The sequence below is a fragment of the Propithecus coquereli genome, unplaced genomic scaffold (genome assembly GCF_000956105.1).
Source record: "Propithecus coquereli isolate 6110/MARCELLA unplaced genomic scaffold, Pcoq_1.0 Scaffold12, whole genome shotgun sequence".
Taxonomy (NCBI): Eukaryota; Metazoa; Chordata; class Mammalia; order Primates; family Indriidae; genus Propithecus; species Propithecus coquereli.
The window spans coordinates 14,793,789-14,813,552 of NW_012136080.1; the positions used below are offsets into that span (position 1 = coordinate 14,793,789).

The 19,764-nt window shown below is 44.9% G+C and overlaps 1 protein-coding gene across 1 annotated transcript in view; it reads left to right on the forward strand.

The window, feature by feature from the left end:
* The window catches only part of ESYT3 (extended synaptotagmin-like protein 3), a 41,197-nt gene extending 26,784 nt beyond the window's left edge, over window positions 1-14,413 (forward strand). The window contains exons 8-23 of the mRNA XM_012663854.1: window positions 324-444; window positions 1,883-2,053; window positions 2,904-2,986; window positions 4,697-4,745; window positions 5,235-5,324; window positions 5,784-5,846; window positions 5,948-6,010; window positions 6,580-6,648; window positions 7,221-7,307; window positions 8,056-8,205; window positions 9,442-9,938; window positions 10,610-10,708; window positions 11,256-11,387; window positions 12,903-13,008; window positions 13,987-14,036; window positions 14,377-14,413. Coding sequence (XP_012519308.1) covers window positions 324-444; window positions 1,883-2,053; window positions 2,904-2,986; window positions 4,697-4,745; window positions 5,235-5,324; window positions 5,784-5,846; window positions 5,948-6,010; window positions 6,580-6,648; window positions 7,221-7,307; window positions 8,056-8,205; window positions 9,442-9,938; window positions 10,610-10,708; window positions 11,256-11,387; window positions 12,903-13,008; window positions 13,987-14,036; window positions 14,377-14,413 — 1,867 coding nt within the window. The remainder of the gene's footprint in view (window positions 1-323; window positions 445-1,882; window positions 2,054-2,903; window positions 2,987-4,696; window positions 4,746-5,234; window positions 5,325-5,783; window positions 5,847-5,947; window positions 6,011-6,579; window positions 6,649-7,220; window positions 7,308-8,055; window positions 8,206-9,441; window positions 9,939-10,609; window positions 10,709-11,255; window positions 11,388-12,902; window positions 13,009-13,986; window positions 14,037-14,376) is intronic.
* The last annotated feature ends 5,351 nt before the right edge of the window (window positions 14,414-19,764 follow it).

Below are 19,764 nucleotides of genomic sequence, written 5' to 3' on the forward strand. Positions count from 1 at the left end.
TGGTGGAGCTGAGATTCTAACACAGGCGTACAAGTCCTTGCTCTTAGCCACCATGCTGTGCTGCCTCGGGAACAAAGCAGGATGGGGCGTGGGGGTGGGGGACGAGTAGCGGGAGGGCCGATATTGCCATAGAATGTCAGGGGCTGTCACGATGCATACACACCCCCCACCTGCATCCAGGCAAGATGGGGTCAGGGCCGTTCTCTAGGTGGGGCCCACTCTGCCAAGCTGGACCCCTGGTACCAGCTCTGGGATGGATGGAGGGACAGATGGCATGGGGAGGAAATGCCCCCGTCCACAGCTGGTCTTGCCTGCTATTCCAGTGAGGTGTCAGACAGCCTGCTGGAGGACCTCATTGCCGCCCACCTGGTGCTGCCCAACCGCGTGACTGTGCCTGTGAAGAAGGGGCTGGATGTGACCAACCTGCGCTTCCCTCTGCCCTGCGTGAGTACCCAGTACCAGCCACAGAGCCCGGGGCCCAGTGCTGAGGGACAGATGGGCTGGTCGGGGAGGTGTCCTGTCACCTTGAATGCGTTCCCAGACGGTAATCCTTATTTATGCCCTGTAAGGACATTCCCCTTTTATAGGGAGGGGACTGAGGCTTGGGGAAGTTGAATGACTTGCCCAAAGTCGCCCATCTGGGGAGGAGCAGAGCTTTATCACTAAATATGTCACGCTAGTAGAGATTGAGACCTTCCTCATTCATTTATTTTTTGGAGACAGAATCTTGCTCTGTTGCCCCGGCCAGAGAGCAGCGGTGTCGTCGTAGCTCACTGCAACTTCAAACTCCTGGGCTCAAGCGATCCTCCTGCTTCAGCCTCCCTAGTAGCTGGGACTACATGCGTGCACCGCTACGCCCAGCTGTTTTTCTATTTTTAGTAGAGACAGGGTCTCGCTTTTGTTCAGGCTGGTCTCGAACTCCTGAACTCAAACGATCCTCCCGCCTCGGCCTCCCAGAGTGCTAGGATTACAGACGTGAGCCACCGTGCCTGGCGAGACCTTCCTCGTTCTTTTTAACAGCTGCAAAGTACTCCACTGTGTGAATGTACTGAAGTTTATTCAACCACGTCTCCCTGGTGGACAGTTATGTTGGGTCTTTTGCTATTACAAATAATAGTGTAATGAATAGCCTTGTGCACATGTCTTTTTATATTTTTGCTAGTACGCCCTGGGGATAGATTGCTAGAAGTTGGATTTCAGGGTCAAAGGGCAAATACATGTATATTTACTGATACTTAAAAAAAATAATAATTCTAGGAAGGAGGTATACTTTAATCCCCGTGAACTATGTATGCTTTTCCTAATTTCTGTGCTCTGTTCTTTATAAAAAGAGTTATTTTTTTTTTCATTTCTTTTTTAACAACGATCCATGTGAGTGTGGGGAAGGGGTCTGCCCTACAGCATAGCCCAGGGTGCGGTGGGGTGAGACTGGGACCTAGGCCAGCAGCAGGCAGTGCCCATGAGCCGTGTACCCCTGGGTATCTGGAAGAAGTGACACCAGGACTCAGTCTACATGCAGGTTACACAGAGGGGGCTGGAGTGAAGGTGGAAGCCTCAGGTGGCGTGGTTGTTGGCACAGGAGGGGCAAATAGCTGCAGTTGAATAAGCCACTCATGTAGCAGTTTGGAGGCAGGGAGTATGAAGGCCAGCGATGTGGGCAGACTTCCTGATGCAGCGGAGAGAGCCCTGGGCCCTGCCATCACTTGCTGTGTGGTCTTGGACAGGTCACTGCTACCTCTGGCTTCTCACTCCCTGTCTAGACCATGGAGGGGCAAATGGGGGTGGCGGTGATTTCTGATGGCTTTTTCTCTGATATTATGGGTGTTGGGCATGGGCATAGCCCAGGAAGCAGCTGTGAGTCCTGGGCTTGGGCATTTTCCAGGGAGTGATCAGAGTCCACTTGCTGGAGGCAGAGGGGCTGGCCCAGAAGGACCACTTCCTGGGCCTCCGAGGCAAGTCAGACCCCTATGCCAAGGTGAGCATCGGCCTGCAGCATTTCCGGAGCAGGACCATCTACAGGAACCTGAATCCCACCTGGAACGAGGTGTTTGAGGTGAGGGTCTCTTGGCTGCTCTTGGCAGCCCTCAATGCCCTCCAGGCTCCACTCTGGGTCATGCTGGGCACAGACAAGGGAGGGCCTTTCCCTCACATACTCGTGGGGCAACACTAGGCCAGGGGAGTGGGCCTTGGAGACGGGCAGGCAGGTCTGTGTAATTCTGCTTCCCATACGTACCAGGCTTCCAGAGGTGGAGGGGCAGCCCGTAGGCAAATTCCTACCTCCTTTCCCCACCAGGGTTGGCTTTGTTGGAAGTTTTCAGATCAAACTAAAAGAACCTCAGAGGAAGTTCTGCCCCACTCCTCTCAGGCTTCCCTGCCAGGAGCAAGCCCCAGGAGCCTCAAGTTGTTCCTTTAAGTTCAACCACAATCCCTACTGCTTGAAGGGTGGGACCACAGCCTGTTTAGGCCTTGAAGGCCCCTCAGATTACACCTCCAAGGTGACCCCTCCCAACACATCATGTGGATGCTCTGTAACGTTTGGGGGAGGCAGTGGGAGCAGGGGTGATAAAAGGCAGCTTAGCTTCCTGGTGTTCCAGACCCATGGGGCCAAGGGAGTGTGACAGGCAAGTGCTCTGGAAGCTGCAAGCCCTGTGCAGAATGAACAGCAGCTGCTGTCCTCTGAGAACCACTCTGCCACAGGCTTGCACGTGTTGTCTCTGATAGTCCCTTCCACACTGCAGGGGAGGGACATCTCTCCCTTCTCATGGCTGGGGTTCTCAAAGTACTGAGAAGGCCAGAAACCTGCCCTGGCTCTGAGCTGGGAACTGGCTCCCCTTGGGTCCTACGTAAGGTCAGTTCATCAGTTGTGGTGGCCGACAGGTCAAGACACCTATCTTTCCTTCTAGTTCATGGTGTATGAGGTCCCTGGGCAGGACCTGGAGGTGGACCTGTATGACGAGGATCCCGACAGGGATGACTTCCTGGGCAGGTGAGGAGAGTGGAGCTGGGCCTGGGGGAAGCCTTCCCTTCCTGGAGGCTCTGGGCCGGGCCTTAGGGCACGGGCACCCTGCTTCTATCATTTAGTGACCTGCAACCCTCTCTGGCCACTCTGACATGGGGACTGTGCCAGGCCACCTGCCCCACTTTTCCACATTCCTGCCACAAACCTTTCTAGATGTCTTCTGAGTGCCCAGCCCTGACTGAGGCCCTGGTGGGGTACAGAGAGGGCCTCAGGATTTGTACACCTTTGGCTTTGCTTTCTGCCCTCCTGATAATGTACCCAGGGGTCCCCGTCTGGAGTAGTGGGCAAGGCTGGCATGGGCTAGGTGCCAGTCCCAAGGAACCCTGGCTGCTCTCTCAGGGGTGGAACCCTCAGGGCTATGGGAGGACTGAAATGGCCAGGGTGGGCTGGCTAGCAAAACCTCAAATTTCTGTCTTTTGGTCCAGCAGTCCTACCCCCAGGAATCGCCTATAAAATAAACACTAGAACCTGAAATGTTCATTGCAGAAGTTATCTGTAGTAGCAAGACAACCCCCTGGAAACAACCCCCTGGAATGTCCAGCCTCAGAGGATAGTGGCTGAGTGTTTGAATAAGTTTGCCATTGCTAAACTGCAGAATAGTCTGCAGCTTTGAAAAACAAGTAGAATTCATGCTGTATTAGTAAGTGGGGGAGAACAGCTGGGAGTAACCTGTCATTTGTTTGATCTTTCCAGGAGAGGCCCCTCGAGTATGTATTTTTGCCTGTGTGTGTGTGAGCAGAGAAAGGCCTGGAAGCTACACAGCAGCCTTTTAACATTGCTTATCTCAGATTAGGAGGCAGAGAAGGGAGTTTTACCTAAATCTTCAGGTGGCTCCTGTATTATTTAGCTTGTTTCCATGACCATATAATTTTAAAAAGTAGAAATAAAACAAAATGGGTGGGGCACAATGTGATAGCCTAAGAAACAGCTCACCAGCAGATGTTGCTTATCATTTTTTGGTTTTCATCTTTAATGAAAACAGTTGCAGTTTTTGTAATGTTGCAGATTAGAAGTGTGGCTTTATGTAACTGAGTTCTGGTGTGTGTTGTGCTCAGCTGTGCTAACAGTTACCCAGATTTACATTTTCCCTCTGGCTATCAGGCTGGCCCTTCTGGTTTGGCTTGGTTCTAGGCAGGTTAGGGGAAGGCTGTGATGTGGGTGTTACCTCCTCTCTCTCTCTCTCACACACACACACACACACACACACACACACACACATATGCCAACTATACTTATCCTTTGCCAGGGCACTTGGGGCAGTTTTGGAAACCAAGGAGCATTTTGGGTTGTTAAAATGACTGTGAGAGGTGATGGCTCTGGCATTTAGAGGACACAGGACTGGGAGGCTAAATTCCTGCAATGCATGGACAGTTTTGTACAATGAAGATTCATCCCACTCACTATACCAGTAGCACTGACATTGAGAAATCCAGAGGATGTGTCTAGCAGCCTCTGCTCCCCAGGCAGCACATCCGCTGGGAGCAGCCCTGATGGTTAGCAGCCAGTCCTTCCTTCACTTGAGCCAAAACTGGTCTCCCATTGGTTCCATGGGATGAATAAGATCCTCTGTCTTCATGGTCCCACTGATACTGCAACATAGATTCCAGGGTGTGCCTCCACACCCTCTGCTGCCTGCCTCCTCTGAGCTGAGCTGACCCCTCTCCCTGTGTGTTGCAGCCTGCAGATCTGCCTCGGGGATGTCATGACGAACAGAGTGGTGGATGAGGTAGAGTTGGTACCTGCAACCCCGGGGGAGTTTCAGTGTAGCCCCCCTTCCCATGGACAGCAGGTTGCTTCAGCCCAGCTAGTCCAATGAAATGGGCCCCTCTGTGCTGGGCTGCACACATGCCCATCCTCAGGGCCAAGAGCTGGTGAGGCACAGATGGCTCTGGGGAACTCCCCGGGCCTGGGTTGGAAGACGCTCCCCTGAGAAATGCCTATAGCCTAAGGACCCCCAGCAAGGGACAGTCACATCATGGGGGAGGGCAGGCTAGACCTGGGTTTTTCCATCCTAAATGGTAGCACTTCTGCCTTCCTATAACCACATCTCCCAGTCCCTCTGAGCCCAGAGTGTACCCTGTCTGGGCTGGTCCACCTTTTCCCTGGAGCCCCTACTAGGGCCCTACCAGGTCCCAGGACTGGGCTACCCAAAGAGGGTCAGTAGCATCTCCCTGGGCCTTACCTTGAGCTTTCTACCCCTGCTCTTGCCCCACAGTGGTTTGTCCTGAATGACACAACCAGTGGGCGGCTGCACCTGCGGCTGGAGTGGCTTTCACTGCTCACTGACCAGGAAGCTCTGACCGAGGTGAGTGCAGGGTGTCAAGGACTCCCTAGCAGGAAGGTGGAGGGTCCCATGTGACACAGGCGGTGTGCAGGTAGACGCTGGGAGGGAGATGGAGCCCCTGTCCTTGCTCACCTCCTGGAGAGTATGTCACTCAGCCCGTCTCCAGAGGGGAGCTCCTAATCGCTCAGCAAACAGCTCTGAGCACCTCAGTCAACTTCAGGAATGATGGGGTCCTTAGAGCTCTGTGTCAGTGCCCGTCATCTGAATTCATAGGGAAATCCACCCTTGTGTCTAACTTGAATCTGTCATGCTGCAGGAGTATTCTTAGCCTCAACAAAAAGCTAAGTTGTGAGAGATCTTACTGCTAGTCTGGAGAGTAAGGGCTGGCTGGCTTCCTTCTGCCATGAGTAGGTGTCTCCAAAACCAGTCTGTATCTCCTGCTGCTGCAGGCACCCAGTGAGGGTCTGTGTCTGTTTGCAGGACCATGGTGGCCTTTCCACTGCCATCCTCGTGGTCTTCTTGGAGAGTGCCTGCAACCTGCCGGTGAGTGGTGACATGTCCTGAGTTTCATACTCGCCCAGCCTTGTGCCCATCACTTTCAAATGTCCATGTGTTCCTTCAACCCTATTATTCTTGTGCTGCAGAGAAACCCTTTTGACTACCTGAATGGCGAATATCGAGCCAAAAAACTCTCCAGGTTTGCCAGGGTAAGTGAGTATGTGACTGAAAACTCTGGTGAGGGCAAATCATGGCTCCTCTTCCCTGGAGTAACTGCAACTATGCACACACAGCCTGGGGATAACAAGAGGTGTTGATTGTTGAGTCTGTTGTGCCAGGCACTGGGCTTGGCAACTCATCTCCCACATTTGTTATCCTTGAGTCCCATGTTGACTGTGTGTCATTAATTTTTATTGCCATTTTACAAACAGGACCCAGAAGTTAAATGCCTGCCTGGGTGACACAGCTAAAAAGAGGAGCAAGAACTTGGCTCTACCCTGTCTGTTTCCATAGCCCCAGGGAACAAGAGCCTGTGCCCAGCCAGGCCTAGCTCTGGCCTCTGGTCTTTAACTTAGAACCCTTCCTGGGGTCAGTCCTGTCCTGGTGCTTGCACAGTGATGACAGCCCGCGGTGCCTGGGAGCACCAGAGCAGCTTCTCTCAAAGGGAAGCCATTGGCTGGCCCCAGGTCCTGCTGATACTCCTGGGAGGTTGGGGTGTGGCTGTCTCAAGCTGAAACTCATGTGCCACTTTGACTGTTGTGGATTTGCTCCCTCACAGAATAAGGTTAGCAGAGACCCTTCTTCCTATGTCAAGCTATCCGTAGGCAAGAAGACACACACGAGTAAGGTAAAATAGCTTGGGTATGTAGTCCTGGGGTAAGGAAATGGGCCCCAACCCTTTTCAGGGAGAGAGGCAAAAGGGAAGGTAATTAATTCACACCAAATGCCTAGTAGGCTCTTATTTTATTTAGTCCTTACAGTAACCTCACAAAATACGTTTATAGTTCAAGAATCTGAAGATCAGAAATAAATGACTTACCCAAGGGCACATGCTACAAAGCAGCAGAAGTAGGGTTCAAGCTAGGCCGTACTTCCAAAGCCGGTGTCCTTTCCACCACACCATGAAGCTTCTCCATCCAGCAGCAGAAATCCTGTTGGCCCCTCCTCCCCTGAAGTGTGCTCTAAGGCTAGTATAATTTTCAGCCCCATAAAACTTCCTGGCAAAGCACTCCTTGCTTTTGAATCTGGCTGTCCGGCCCTAGTGCCTCCCACTGGCTGCAGTATGTGATGGTCTGATCCTGGGGCAGACACAGGGCGGGTTCCCAATGGTACCTCATGGCCAGAGTGAGAGCAGAAGGTGCTGGTATCTGGCTCTGCCCAATCTCACCCTTCAATGATCTCTCCCTCTTCTGTTTCCAGACTTGTCCCCATAGCAAGGACCCTGTGTGGAGCCAGGTGTTCTCCTTCTTTGTACAGAATGTGGCAGCTGAGCAGCTCCATCTGAAGGTTTGCTTGAAATTGGGCTCTTTAAACAGTTAAGAGGTTTCTAAGCCAGGTGGGGTAGGGAGCTTTAAGTGTGTCCTAGGGCACGGGTTCTCCTGGCAATATTTAAAGTCAGCCCGCTGTGGGTGGGAGAGGACACTGAGGCTCCACAAGGCCTATCTCCTTGAGGCTAGGTCATTGTATAGGAGGCTGTGGGAGGACAAACCCTCAAGTCCCTTCGCTTTCCCTACAAAAGGTCTTTACAGTTGCTACATAGCACCCAGAGTGATCTGTGTTGGAATCTACCCGGGACATTAATAATGGTGTACTTCTTTAAAAATATATTTCATTTAATCTTCACAAAAGATCTACAGAAGAGAGTTATCATCTTTTATATTTTACACATGAGTGAAGAGAGGCTAAAACAATGACTTATCCAAGGTCTCATGACTAACAAGTGCTGAAGCTGAGATCTTTTGGGTCCTGAGCCCTGCCTGGATGTCCCATCATGAAGGCACACAGCTCATCAGTCCCTAAAGCCTCCATGGGCCCTGTGCATTTGACAGACTGGCCTCCTACCGATCATAATTGCCTCTACCCTGAGTCACACCTTCCTCTGACTGAAGGCAATTTCCAGAATAGGACCAGATGCTAATGGAAGCACAGTATAATACTTACTGAAGTGAACCCAGACTCGGCTGGGGCCCAGACAGTACTGGTAGTGCAGTGGGGCTTGGTTGTCCTCTTGTTTTATGACTGCTCCACTACCTAGGTGCTTGATGATGACCAAGAGTGCGCTCTAGGAGTGCTGGAGTTCCCCCTGTGCCAGATCCTCCCCTACGCTGACCTCACTCTTGAGCAGCGCTTTCAGCTGGACCACTCAGGCCTGGACAGCCTCATCTCCATGAGGCTGGTGCTTCGGGTAAATCTCTCCTGTTCTTTGCGGGAGGGGGAGTGGAGCTCTGGCTATGGAGCAGGGTGAACTGCCCTAGCGCTAAGCACCTGCTCGGTGTCTGGAAGATGCCAGGAAATGGGTTCATGTTTTTCATCAATTTTGAAATACTGTCAGCCATTATCTCTTCAAATATTGCCTCTTCCATCCTTTTTAAATTCCTGTTTCTAGAATTTCTATACTGAACCTTCTCATCTATTCTCCATGCCTCTTGACATCACCTTCATATTTCCCATCTCTTTATCTCATGGTGCTACATTCTAATTTCCTCAGAGCTATCTTCCAGACCACTAATTCTTTGTTTGGCTATTCCTAGTATGGTGTTTAACCTGTTCATGGTTTTTAATAATGGTGATTTTTCATTTCTAATTTTATCTTTTCCAAATCCATGTGGTCTTTTTTGATAGTATTTTATTATCTCATGTTTACATTCTATCTTTAGTCATTTGAAAATAATTATGTATGTTAATTCTATTAATCTGAAGATCTTGGGAGTTAAATTTTGATTTTAGTTTTGTCAGTTGATGCTTTTTTATGGTGACTCATTTCTGTGTTTGTAACTTGGGTTGCAAACATATGTTCAGTGTTCCTTTTTGATCTGGATTGAGGTGATTCTCTTCCAAAGAGGTCTGCTTTGGCTGCAGCCAAGCACCTCGGGCATTATCAGTCCATTCTTATGTTAATTTCTTAACTTTGTGTTTCGAGACCCCACAGACCCTGTACAAAAATGAACTCAAAATTCATATTTGAGGACAGTCCTATAAGGTGCCATATTCTTAGGGAAGACTTTGTTCCCCCAGCCAGAGTACAGGCTAAGACAAACACACCTCATCAATCTTTGCTGGTGGGTCTCTCAGTCTCACATTGACCCCAAAGCCTCTTTTCCCAACTCCTTGAATTCCAAAGTTGGTAAATGACCCTAGGAAAGCTTAACTTTTATTATTTTTCAGTTTTCTCTTTTTAAAAAGAATTATCCTTACTTTCTTGTGAATTTGGCTACATATTTAAAAGGATGTTTGTTTCACTTTATTTAGCATTTCTAACAAGGTTTTTCAGAATATTCAGACTACCATATTTATTGCTGGAAATGGAAGTCCCTAGGAAAGGTCTTGATAATTGACAACTGAGAGGGAAGGAGAAACACAATGGCTGAGGTTGTATAAGTGGTGGGCCCAGCCCATAAACCACCTTGTCATCTGCTTGCAGTTCCTGCGTGTGGAGGAACGAGAGCTGGGGAGCCCATACACAGGACCTGAAGCCCAAAAGAAAGGCCCTCTGTTCATCAAGAAGGTGGCCACCAACCAGGGTCCCAAAGCCCCACCCCAGGGAGAAGGCTCTGCAGATTTGCCATGTCCCTCAGAACCTGCTTTTTACACCAAGGAAGCATCCAAGAGTATCACAACCACCACCGGTGCTACCACTGCTGCCACTGAGCCCACACCCCAAGAGATAGGCCCAGAGCCCAAAGGCAAGGACAATGCCAAAGGGCTCTGTGAGCCCATGGGGGAGAAGAAGAGTTCAGCCACCATCTTCCTGACTGTCCCAGGCCCCCACTCTCCAGGGCCCATCAAGTCACCCAGACCCATGAAATGCCCTGCCTCCCCATTCGTATGGCCGCCCAAGAGGCTGGCTCCCAGCATGTCCTCGCTCAACTCCCTGGCCTCTTCCTGCTTTGACCTGACAGATATCAGCCTCAACATTGAGTATGCACTTCTCTGCTTAATCTTTTCTAAAATCACCTGCATGAAAAATACTTCCCTGGATGGAAAAGTAGATAGGAACTTACATTTCTGTGCAAGTTCTGGTTTTTCACAAAATTATCTTCATGAGAGGCAGCATGGTATGATAGAACAAAGGACAAGGGGGATACAGCCAAACAGTCTGGTTATGGCTTTAGTTATGTACTGACTGTAAAACAGATGCTGGGCTTTGGGTAAGGTCCCTTCCAGCAGAAACATTTCCTAAATTGTAAAGAGTTATAATGGGATGAGATAGAAACCTTAAAATATGGAATTATGTAATAAGTGGCTGTCATTTATGAGGGGTTTACTATGGGTTTAGCATGTTATCTAATTTAATTCAATCTTCACAATAACCGTACAAGTTAGAACAAATTCACCCAAGGTCCCAAAAGGAATCATGATATAAAGGCAGATCCCACTTCAGGGTTCACGCTCATCTTACTGTGAAGTAGGATCATTATATGTGAATGCTGGATGGACCTGACTTCCAACTGAAAGGAACCTTACTGAGAATTATTTTATTTACCCACATGGCTCTATGTTCAAGTAGGACATGCTTCTCTGTCTTGGGGGTCGGGGGGGGGAGGGCCAACACTTGTAATGACGAGAGGTGACAAACTCTCTCTTTACAGAGGTGGGGATCTCAGGCAGCAACGGCTGGGCGAGATTCAGCTCACAGTGCGCTACGTATGTCTGCGGCGCTGCCTCAGTGTGCTAATCAACGGCTGCAGGTAAAGGGATTCTAGGGCCAGGAAGGTCCTTTGGGAACACCAGGTGACCTTAAATCAGAGTACGGGCACTTGGAGCAATGACCAGGGCATGTAGCCCTACGGTAAATAAGTAGCATGTTGGAAAGAAATGAGATTTGAAGCTTGTACTCTGTGAGTGACAAAGCCTTCAAAGGAATACTTTGGTGGTCATTCTTCAGTGGTGCTGATGGGCTCAAGAGCCTTGCTCAGGCACCACCACCGCAAAAACCATCTGGCAGGCTGGTAGCCAGGACATTTTCTCAAGAGGAAATCTCCAATTTGCCTTAGATTGAAAGTACTTGGCTCTACCCCAAACTTTATAAAAATGCATGTTTCAAAACCATGCATCTGATATTTTGTCCTCTAAATTCTGCAAACTTTCACTTTTTGGTCATCTAGATCGAGTACAGAGCATTTTTATCCTCAAGCCCATCTAAAGCTGAATGGCTAGTATAGCTTTCTCCCAATGAGTATTTTCAATGTTTGAAAACCAGGGGCTTTTCTCTCAATATCTCTGAAACCAAATCAGAAACCTGATACCATGTACCAGCAGTGGAGCTGATCCCTATGTCCGCATCTACTTGTTGCCAGAAAGGAGGTGGGCATGTCGTAAAAAGACTTCAGTGAAGCGGAAGACCCTGGAACCCCTGTTTGATGAGACGTAAGTGGACCACTGGCCTGCCCAGAGTGCCTCATTCATTCGCATATTTGGCAAGCACCTGCCAGTATCTCTGACGTTGAAGCTTCTATACTTTAGTGGGAGAAAAGGAGTGCCAGGGAAGTTTATCAAAATGTCTACCCACATTTACTGCCTGTAGAAGCTGGCTAAAGTGTTCCCCTACTCTTTAAGTGAAGTCTCTTTGGCAGGAAAAGGATTTGAATCTGTCTAGTCAAATATGTTTCTTTTTTGACCTGTTTTAATTCCAGCAGTTAAAAATAAACATTCCTTGAACCTAAGGACCTAAAATTTCCTCTAAAGCTCCAGACATTTTAGCCTGTCTTCCCTCCTGCGACAAAACATAGGTGGCAGGTGAAACAGATAGCCTTCTTCTCCATGTGGCTTGTCTACCCATTTCCTTGAGGACAAGGCTGGTAGACAGACTCTAATCACATTAATTACTTTTGATGGATCCAGGGTGGCAAGTCTTAACCCAAATATTTTTATTCTTGATAATCCTCAAGGTACAGAAGTCTGAATATCATCGTTTCCTTCTGCTTCAGGGGGTCCTGAGACATTTCTAGCAGCATAGAGATTATTATACCTCATAATTTTGGTTCCCTCTTATCCTAGTCAATAACTGCTCATTTTGGACCCTAATAGCTAGTGTTCCTTCAAGAACTACACTTCGAGTTCAACAATATCAAGAAAGGGTGTAGGGAAGAGAGACTTTATTCATTCTACAATTGCTGAATACTTCATGTTAGGCACCATCCCATATTCTAGAACCACCCAAGTAAGAGATTTTGCCCTCAAAGAGAGCTCTGACACAATTATAAAAGGATGTCAAAACTGCCTATGTGGGAACACAGGAGGGAAAGGTTTAACATTTGACTTTTGTGACAAACCTAATCTGTTAGTAATTCTCAGAATTATAACAGCAAGATAAGCCTGGATTATCTGGAAGGCAGACTTGGGAACCTCCACCCTAAAAATAAAACTAGAAGTAAGGAGTCCAGGGGCCTCTTGTGAGTATATTACAAAGCTTGTACACAAAGATTTCTCTGCCTTACTCCATAGGAGGTGGCCACTATTTTGCATGCAACTCCAGCAAACCTAACTGTTAAGTGTTCTAGCCCTTAGGTGGTCAGAAAAAACAACTGAGAAAGGGGTTGAGGTCATCTTCTGAGCAGGTACTGTTCAGGGTAGGGAAGGGCAGCTAAAAGAGTGGTAGCCAGGGTAGAATCAAGAAAGTAAGATGCAAACTCCAAGCCACAGTAGTCTGAGGCACTTGGAGAGGCAGACAGCCTCCTGACACTTCCAGGGTTTGTGAACAATACAGGACAGTAATTATCTGTAAAAACGATGTGTTGAGTGCTTATGAGCCAGTCCTGTTCTAGATACTCTTAATAGTGTGTATCTTCCACTGTAGTAGGGAAATGAATGAAACACTTTAGATTTTGAGTAAAAATGATAAAAATATATAAATCTCATTTCCTGACTTTTTATTTCTTAAAGATTTGAATTTTTTGTTCCTATGGAAGAAGTAAAGAAGAGGTCACTAGATGTTGCAGTGAAAAATAGTAGACCACTTGGCTCACACAGAAGAAAGGAGTTAGGAAAAGTAAGTACAAGAGGGTCTCTGGGTATGTCCTTCCTGGTATTTTGACTGGAGTTTACTGTAGAACATGTCCTTACAGAAATTCTGATGGAATCATTCTAGAACTGCCTTCAAGGAGAATTCAGCTTCATTGGGAGTTTTTTTGTTTTCTTTTGTTTTTCATATTCTTGAAATGGAAGAATATAGAAGTATAAATTAATATGGATGAACCCTATTTTAACAAACCCAAGAACCTATCCAAATCCATCATTCCACAAGTATCTGAACATCCACTATGGTATTAAGTATTGTTTTGATAAATACAGCATTGTGTGAAGCTTCGATCTCATTAGGTCAAGATTTTTGTAGTGATGGGATTTTACCTAAAGTAGAAGTGGAGGAAATATAATCCCTAGGAAGATGCCACGGAGAGCCCAAAAATATGGTGTTTGTACAATGCTTTGTAGCTATAATTTAATAAGCACCTTATATGCATATTTTTAAAGCCCACTTCTATGAAGTAGGTGGTATTATCCCCAATTTTACAGATGAGGCAAATTCTCTTTCTACAACATTCTTAAATAAATTACCTGAAATTCCTAAAGTAAAACTCCAAACAGCAAATCATGTTTTCCTAGGACACTGAGGTCAGGGTTTGCACTGTTCCTTTGGAGAGGCTCCATGGTGAAAGCCAAAGGAAAAAGATCCCTGGACCCAGGCATGGTGGCATGCCTGTAGTCCCAGCTACTTGAGAAGCTGAAAGAAGAGGATCGCTTGAGGCTATAGTGTACCATGATCAGTGCCTGTGAACAGCCACTGCACCCTACCTTGGGCAACATAGTGAGACCCCATCTCTAAAAATAAATAAAAAAATTAATAAAAGGAGCCGCTGCTCAAAGCTCTCTGAAACCTAAGGAGATGCCTATGATCAATTTAGTTTATCCCAATATGTTTCCTTAATGCAGTGTTTTGGAGGGGAACTAATTATTTGTGATTGTTTAGGTACTGATTGACTTATCAAAAGAAGATCTGATTAAGGGCTTTTCACAATGGTAAGCATGCCCTTTCATTTTATCACTGTTAAGCTGCTATTATCTCAGACAGCTGCCCATATTCGCTCTCCAAAGTTTTCCTTTTTCAGCACTATTTCAGCTCCTTTGGTTATCAAGAAGGGAAACAGATTAACAGCTTTATGTAAGGCTTTACTGCCTACGGATCTCACCTAAAAGACCTCTCTGTAAACTCTGTATCCTTAACCCTCCCTGGCCAACTTCAAGATGGCTTTTGCTGGTCCCACAGAGGCCCAGACAGGCAGGACTAGGCAGCTTGTCCTCTTAGGTTAGTAATGAGAGTGTGTTATGGTGGTTAAGTCCAAACTCAACTGTCTTACAGGTATGAGCTGACTCCAGATGGACAGCCCAGAAGCTGATGATGCGTAGTACCATTATCACCTTTATGTTAAAATGTGTATATATTTGTCATTTAAATCAGAACAGTCATTGGATGAAAATATATACATACATTCTTGTGTGGAATTTAATTGCATGGCTGAATAGTATAAGGAAGAGGTAGAGTTATTTAAAAGAAAGAACTACTTTTTCTTGATTGGATCTTATTGTTCAAATCCGGAAAGAAATGTTGTATTCGTGCCTTTAGTAAGTTATCAAAACCTCAGTGGTGATTTTTTCACTTTTGGTAAGTAATTATATACCATCTGATTTAAGACTTGCTGCAAGTGTCCTGTCCCTGACAAAGGGGGTAGGAGAGGTCTGTTTCTGGAACAGCTATCAGTAGCCCTGGGCGGTGACAGTAAGGGAAGTCGCTTCTTTTAGGGAAATAAAAAGTGACTCAACCCAAAACTGCCAAGAGCTAACACTGCCAAAGCCCTTCTGGCTGCCACCTGTGGTACTTGCATGCCTGGAGATTGTTCCTGTATTTGACTTGGAGCTATTAATAAAAGGTATTTTCCTAATGGCAACAATGTCACAAAGATACACTTAAATACTTTGAGTTAAATACTCTGGTGTGACCTAAGTAGGGCCAAACTCAGGCATGTGGCATTACTTCCATAAGAAAATGCAAGCCAGGTTTATGTCTGAACTTTCATAGCAGAGCACTGGAGACTGCTGAAGAATATCACTGCCACAGAGGAAAGGGAACTTTCTGTATCAGATATGTAAACTGTATATTTAAAAAAGTGCCTCTTTTGCATTTCAAACTTTATAGGACCAAATATACTACTTGTGCCCTGCGATGTTCCTAGAACTATTGTCAAGGTCATATCATTCTCTCTCTTACCTGTTCGAGCAACACTCCTTACCATCAGTTTCCTATCCCCACCACTGCCTTCACTGCTGCTTTTCTGAAGGATGGCAACATCCTAAAACAAAGTCTTAATCATGTTACTCTTACTTACAAATTATCCGATTTCCTATAAGATCAAAGCCCACTCCTTAATTTGCCTTTTAGACCTGACATAATCTGGTTTCCATTTTTCTGCTACTTTATTCATGTGCAGAATAGTCCAAATACTATGCCGTGCCTACTCACCTCTTAAAGGCCAATTTCAAACCCATCTGCTCCATTAAGCCAATCCATAGTGAAATGGCCTTTCCCCACCACCTATAGCATTTACTGTCAACACTGTGCATTTTCCATTTTAATAGTTCCCAGCCATATAACACTAAATTTTAAAAAACATTTATTAGTTTTCTACTGAGGTCAAATACTAAACAACTACTTATATTGTGTTTGGTATTTAATGTTTCTGTTTACTTTACAATTGAACGATAAGCTACTTGAAATGTTTTTTACCCTCACCATCCAAGACTGTGCTAAGTACATGGAAGATAGATACATAATAAAATTTGTTTTTGTTTCTGCTGAGGTTTCTATTTTGAATGACAAATTCTCAAAATAAGGCAATTAATCCCTATCCTGTCTCCCTCACAATGACATTGTAATTACTTCCTAAATAGACAAGTGACTTGAAAATGGTAAAACACCAGAGAAGTATAAGGGAATATATCATATACTACATCCTCACAAGATGGCAGACAAGTTGAAAACCTACCCTTCCCCTTCCAAACACACAGTGAACAATATTTTTTTTAAACCTGGCCAATTAAAAATAACACAGGTCAAGTTTTCCTGGTGATGGTCCAAAGAGGAAAACCAACACAGTGTATAGGAGTTGAAGGTGAGTTAAAATGTTGAAGGAAAATGAGAATTTTAGCATACACTAAACAGGAGGCAAGGCACCTAAAAAGTTTTGTCTTACCAGAAAACGGGCCAGGTGTGGTGGCTCACACTTGTAATCCCAGCACTTTGGGAAGATCACTTGAGGCCAGAAGTTTGAGACTAGCCTGGGCAACAGGGTGAGACTTCTAGGAGACCCAAAAATCCCTCACTGTCTACCTAACAACACCTTTCAATTAAGTCAGTTGCAGAGAAATAAAAGAACAAAGCCTACAAGAAATGTGTTTATTTGAAGAGGACTAACATGAGAATTATAGGCATCCCTGAGGGTGAAGAAGAAAATACAAAAAGGTTGGATAAACTATTTGAGACTGGCCAAAATAAACATGAAGGAGGCCCTCCTATGAGCTATAAGGTGAAGAAGCAGGTAACCTACAAAGGAAAACCCATCAGACTAACTGCAGACTTCTCTACTGAGACCTTACAAGCCAGAAGAGACTGGGGCCCCATTCTCACTCTTCTCAAACAGAATAATGCCCAGCCTAGATTCTTGTACCCTGCAAAACTAAATCTGACAACTGTGTGTCGTGGTATCTTCCTATTTGCAGTGCAGGAGGTCCTTTAAGCTTCTTGTACCTAGATATCTAGATTTTTAGCAAGGTCATCTAATCTTTGACAAAGCAGACAAACATGCACTGGGGAAAAGAATCCTTATTCAATAAATGGTGCTGGGAAATTTGGATAGCCACATGTAGAAGACTGAAACAGGATCCGCACCTTTCACCTCTCATAAAAATCAACTCACGGTGGATAACAGACTTAAAACTAAGGCATGAAACTATAATAATTCTAGAAGAAAATGTTGGAAAAACTCTTACAGACATTGGTCTAGGCAAAGAATTTATGAAGAAGACCCCAAAGACAATCACAGCAACAAAAATAAGTAAATGGGACCTGATCAAATTAAAAAGCTTCTGTACAGCCAAGGAAACTATCATGAGAGCAAACAGACAACCTACAGAATGGGAGAAAATATTCACATGCTACACATCTGATAAAGGGCTGATAACTAGAATCTATTTAGAACTCAGGAAAATCAGCAAGAAACAATCAACTCCATCAAAAAGTGGGCAAAGGACATGAATAAAAACTTTTCAAAAGAAGATGATAGACTAATGGCCAACAATCACATGAAAAAATGTTCAACATCTCTAATCATCAGGGAAATGCAAATCAAAACCACAACAAAATATCACTTAACTCCAGTGAGAATGGCCTTTATCAAAAAGTCCCAAAACAATAAATGTTGGCGTGGATGCGGAGAGATAGGAACACTCATACACTGCTGGTGGGACTGCAAACTAGTACAACCTCTGTGGAAAGTAATATGGAGACACCTCAAAGAGATACGAGAAGAACTACCATTTGATCCAGCAATCCCATTCATTACTGGGCATCTACCCAAAAGAACAAAAGACATTCTATAAAAAAGACATCTGCACTAGAATGTTTATAGCAGCACAATTCACAACTGGAAAGATGTGGAAATAACTGAAGTGCTCATCAGTACATGAGTGGATTAAAAAGTGGTATATGTATACCATGGGTTCCACTCAGCCACAAAAAACAATGGTGATCTAGCACCTCTTGTATTACCCTGGATGGAGCTAGAGTCCATTCTACTAAGTATCACAAGAATGGAAAAACAAGCACCACATGTACTCACCATCAAATTGGTATTAACTGATCAACATTTATGTGCACATATAGTAGTAACGTTCATCAGGTGTTGGGCGGGAGGAGGAGGGGATGGGTATAGTCACACCTAATGGGTGTGGTGCACACTGGGGAATGGACATGCTTGAAGCTCTGACTTGGGTGGAGCAAAGGCAATATATGTAACTTAAACATTTGTACCCCGTAATATGCTGAAATGAAAAATCAACGCAATAAATAGAAAATACAAAAGAGGATGGTTAAAAGACCTCTAAATATATTTGTAATCACAATAAACACTACTAAAATCTAGAATTTCCAGTCACAAAAGTAAAAATCACAGCTACATGTGTTTACACGAGGGTTCACTTCACATAGAAATACTGAAAATAGAAAGATGAAAAAGTACATCCAAGAATACTTTAGGTTTGTGTTTGTATTAATGATAGCAGACATATTAAGAGAAGGCTGCTTCCTATCACCATTTCTACTCAACATTGTATTGTGGCCTAGGTAGTAAAGCAAAAAACAGGTATATATAACCAAAACCACTGTTATGTGCAAATGATATGATCATAAGCACAAAATCCAAAATAATCTAAAGACAAATTGCTAGAATTAACCAGAAAGTTTTTAGCTGGATAAAAAATAAATGTAAAAGAAAATTCAATTGTAGTTCTGTTCCTTCAACAGTTAGAAAATGACATTTGAAAAAGATGTTATAAATGCATGAAACATCAAATACTATCAACTCATTCAACAACCCCTATATGAAAATTATAAAACTTTAAAAGTAAATGTTAAAGTAAATCTAAAACAAATGGAAAGCTATGCTATGTTCAAGGCTGGAAGACCCAACAGATGCCAGTTCTCCCCAAATTAATCGATATGTTTAATGAAAGCCAACAAAAATCTTCACAGGTTATGTGAATAGCCTGATAAGCAGATTCAATGTACATGGAAATACAAAGAGTGAGGAAGCCTTCAACTGGATACCAAGGTTTACTTTAAAGCTATAACAACTAAGGCAGGGTGTTACTAGTGCAGAGAGACACAACTCGACCAAAAGAACAGAAAAGAGCCTATTGACAGACCCATTCCCATATATTAAATAGAATATTAAATTGATTTATAGCACTATGAATGAAGGGAAGGGACAGATTTTCAATAAATGGTGCTGGGACAATTGGATATCCATGTGGGAAACTATGAAATGGTCCTTTACTCATACCACATTCAAAAATAATCCACTCCAGGTGTATTAGACTAAACGTGAAAGACAAAACTATACACAGCTTTAAGATAATATAGAGAATAACTTTACAACTTGTAACTAAGGCAAGATTTCACAAAGAACACTACCTATAAAGGAAAAGACCATACATCTCTACATGAAAATTAGGTTCTTCTGTTCAAAAAAAAAAACTCTAGCCAGATGCAGTAATGTGTACTTGCAGTCCCAGCTACTTGAGAGGCTAAGGTGGGAGGATCAGTTGAACCTAGGAGTTTGAGGCTAACCTGGGCAATATAGTGAGACCTCATCTCAGCAAAACAAAACAAAACACCACAAACTATAGGAAAATGCAAAGATAGGCCACAGAAAGGAAGAAGACATGGGAGACACATATAACTGTCAAATGATTCATGTCTACAATATATGAGTAACTTTTACAAATCACTAAGAAAAAGACAATTCAATAGAAAAATGGACAAAAGGGCCAGGCGCGGTAGCTCACGTGTGTAATCCTAGCACTCTAGGAGGCTGAGGCGGTTGGGTCGTTTGAGCTCAGGAGTTCGAGACCAGCCTGAGCAAGAGCGAGACCCTGTCTCTACTAAAAAGAAAAGAAATTAGCTGGATAACTAAAA